The 1,688-nt window shown below is 45.7% G+C and overlaps 1 protein-coding gene across 1 annotated transcript in view; it reads right to left on the minus strand.

The window, feature by feature from the left end:
- Positions 1–6: 6 nt before the first annotated feature.
- The window catches only part of LOC107099668 (serine/threonine-protein phosphatase 6 regulatory ankyrin repeat subunit C-like), a 20,299-nt gene continuing 18,617 nt past the window's right edge, over positions 7–1,688 (minus strand). Inside the window, exons 27-28 of the mRNA XM_015397889.1 lie at positions 737–828; positions 7–647 (exon numbers count right to left, since the gene is read on the minus strand). Coding sequence (XP_015253375.1) covers positions 457–647; positions 737–828 — 283 coding nt within the window. The 3' untranslated portion in view covers positions 7–456. The remainder of the gene's footprint in view (positions 648–736; positions 829–1,688) is intronic.

Consider the following 1,688-nt stretch of genomic DNA (forward strand, 5'->3'; position numbering starts at 1 on the left):
AAGGAAGGAAGGAAGGAAGGAAGGAAGGAAGGAAGGAAGGAAGGAAGGAAGGAAGGAAGGAAAATATCCTCCTCTTCTTCCAACACTTATCTAGAAGTTGAAAAACTAAAAAGCTACTGTTTTTTCTTCAAGCTGTGTGGAATCCCCTAAAATAAAGTGAGACTAAAATCAGTGGCACGTCAGTTCATCAAGGATACTGAAAATTAGGCCTGTTAATAACTTACAGAGCAGCAGAATAAACTGACGAAGCTCCTAATGCCTTTCAGAGGATACGAGTTGAGCTTGATTAGTACGCTCCAATCAAAACTACCATTAAATTCATAGTTATTCAAGACTTTAAAAAAAGTTCATCTAAAAGCCCTGCAAGTATAAGTCACATGTAAGATGGATTTTAAGAGGCAGTATTTCTACTAGTGCTCAGCACGTGTTCATAACTCATCAGCGCTGGTGAGGTCTCTAAGCATGACACAGGTTTCCATTGGCCCCGCAGGAGGCAGCCATGCTGCAGTTCTTCAGGATGGGGCTGAAATGAGAGGCGGCGTCAGCGTCTGCCTCTCTGGGAGGAAAGGGCCTCATGGTGGACAGGATCAAAGCCAGGCAGTCTGCTACGTTTTTGTTCGGGGCACAGGCCAGAGCTGGGGTGTGGCCTGCAGGGAATCGACAGACAAAAAAGGTTTCCGTTTCCAGGGAAAATGGACTCCTTTCATGCTTTTGGAAATAAAAGGTTCTTACTCACCATCCTCATCTACAGCCATGACTGCTGCTCCTCTGCTCAGCAACACCTGTACTACAGTGGCCAGGCCTTTTCTCGCTGCAATGTGAAGGGGCCTGCAGAACAAACGGCTTTCATCAGTCAACTTAAAGTCGTAGGGAAGCAGCTGCTCCAACCGTTGCATTTCTGAATTCTCTCGAGTAGTGCCTGACTTTACACAAGTGCATAAAGTGAATTTGATTGGTCGTTTATCAAGGGGGCGGGATTGTTGTGGCGGAAGGTTCGCAGGCAAGTTTGATTGTAGCAGATTTATTGGAAGTATCTTGCTAACCAGTTAGCAACTTAGTGCTAGTAGGTTCCCAATGGGAAATTCCATTGGGACCAAGTAGCACTAAATTGGTGACTTAGAAACAACGCTGTCAAGGAACGCTATGGACAGAGGAAACATGCAAGAGGAGGAGAGTTTAGTGTTTGAGGTCGTGGATGAATCTCCTCCGTCTCCTTTCAATGGAGCGCTCATAGAGCTCAGAGTATTAAGTTATAAGTTCTCTTTTCTATTGCTGTTGTTCTATTAATGTACGTTTTAAGATCATTTGAGGCGAAAACATTTCACTTTTAAGCATCACTATATCAGTATCGCCCATTTACCGATTTAATGCATTTTATTTTTTTTTAAAGTTCAGATGTTGGGAGGCCCGCGGCAACCAGTAGACCTCAGAGGCTAACGGCAGCCAGGGCTAATGTTAGCCCGTCAGCAGCAGCCCTCTCTCTGCATAGCCGTGTGTGAAGGCCCGCGGGCTATGATGCCGTTTTTTTTTATTTTTTTTTAAAGTTCAGATGTTGGGAGGCCCGCGGCAACCAGTAGACCTCAGAGGCTAACGGCAGCCAGGGCTAATGTTAGCCCGTCTGCAGCAGCCCTCTCTCTGCATAGCCGTGTGTGAAGGCCCGCGGGCTATGATGCCGTTTTTTTTTATTT

Source organism: Cyprinodon variegatus, unplaced genomic scaffold (genome assembly GCF_000732505.1).
Source record: "Cyprinodon variegatus isolate N-32 unplaced genomic scaffold, C_variegatus-1.0 Scaffold896, whole genome shotgun sequence".
Lineage (NCBI taxonomy): Eukaryota > Metazoa > Chordata > Actinopteri > Cyprinodontiformes > Cyprinodontidae > Cyprinodon > Cyprinodon variegatus.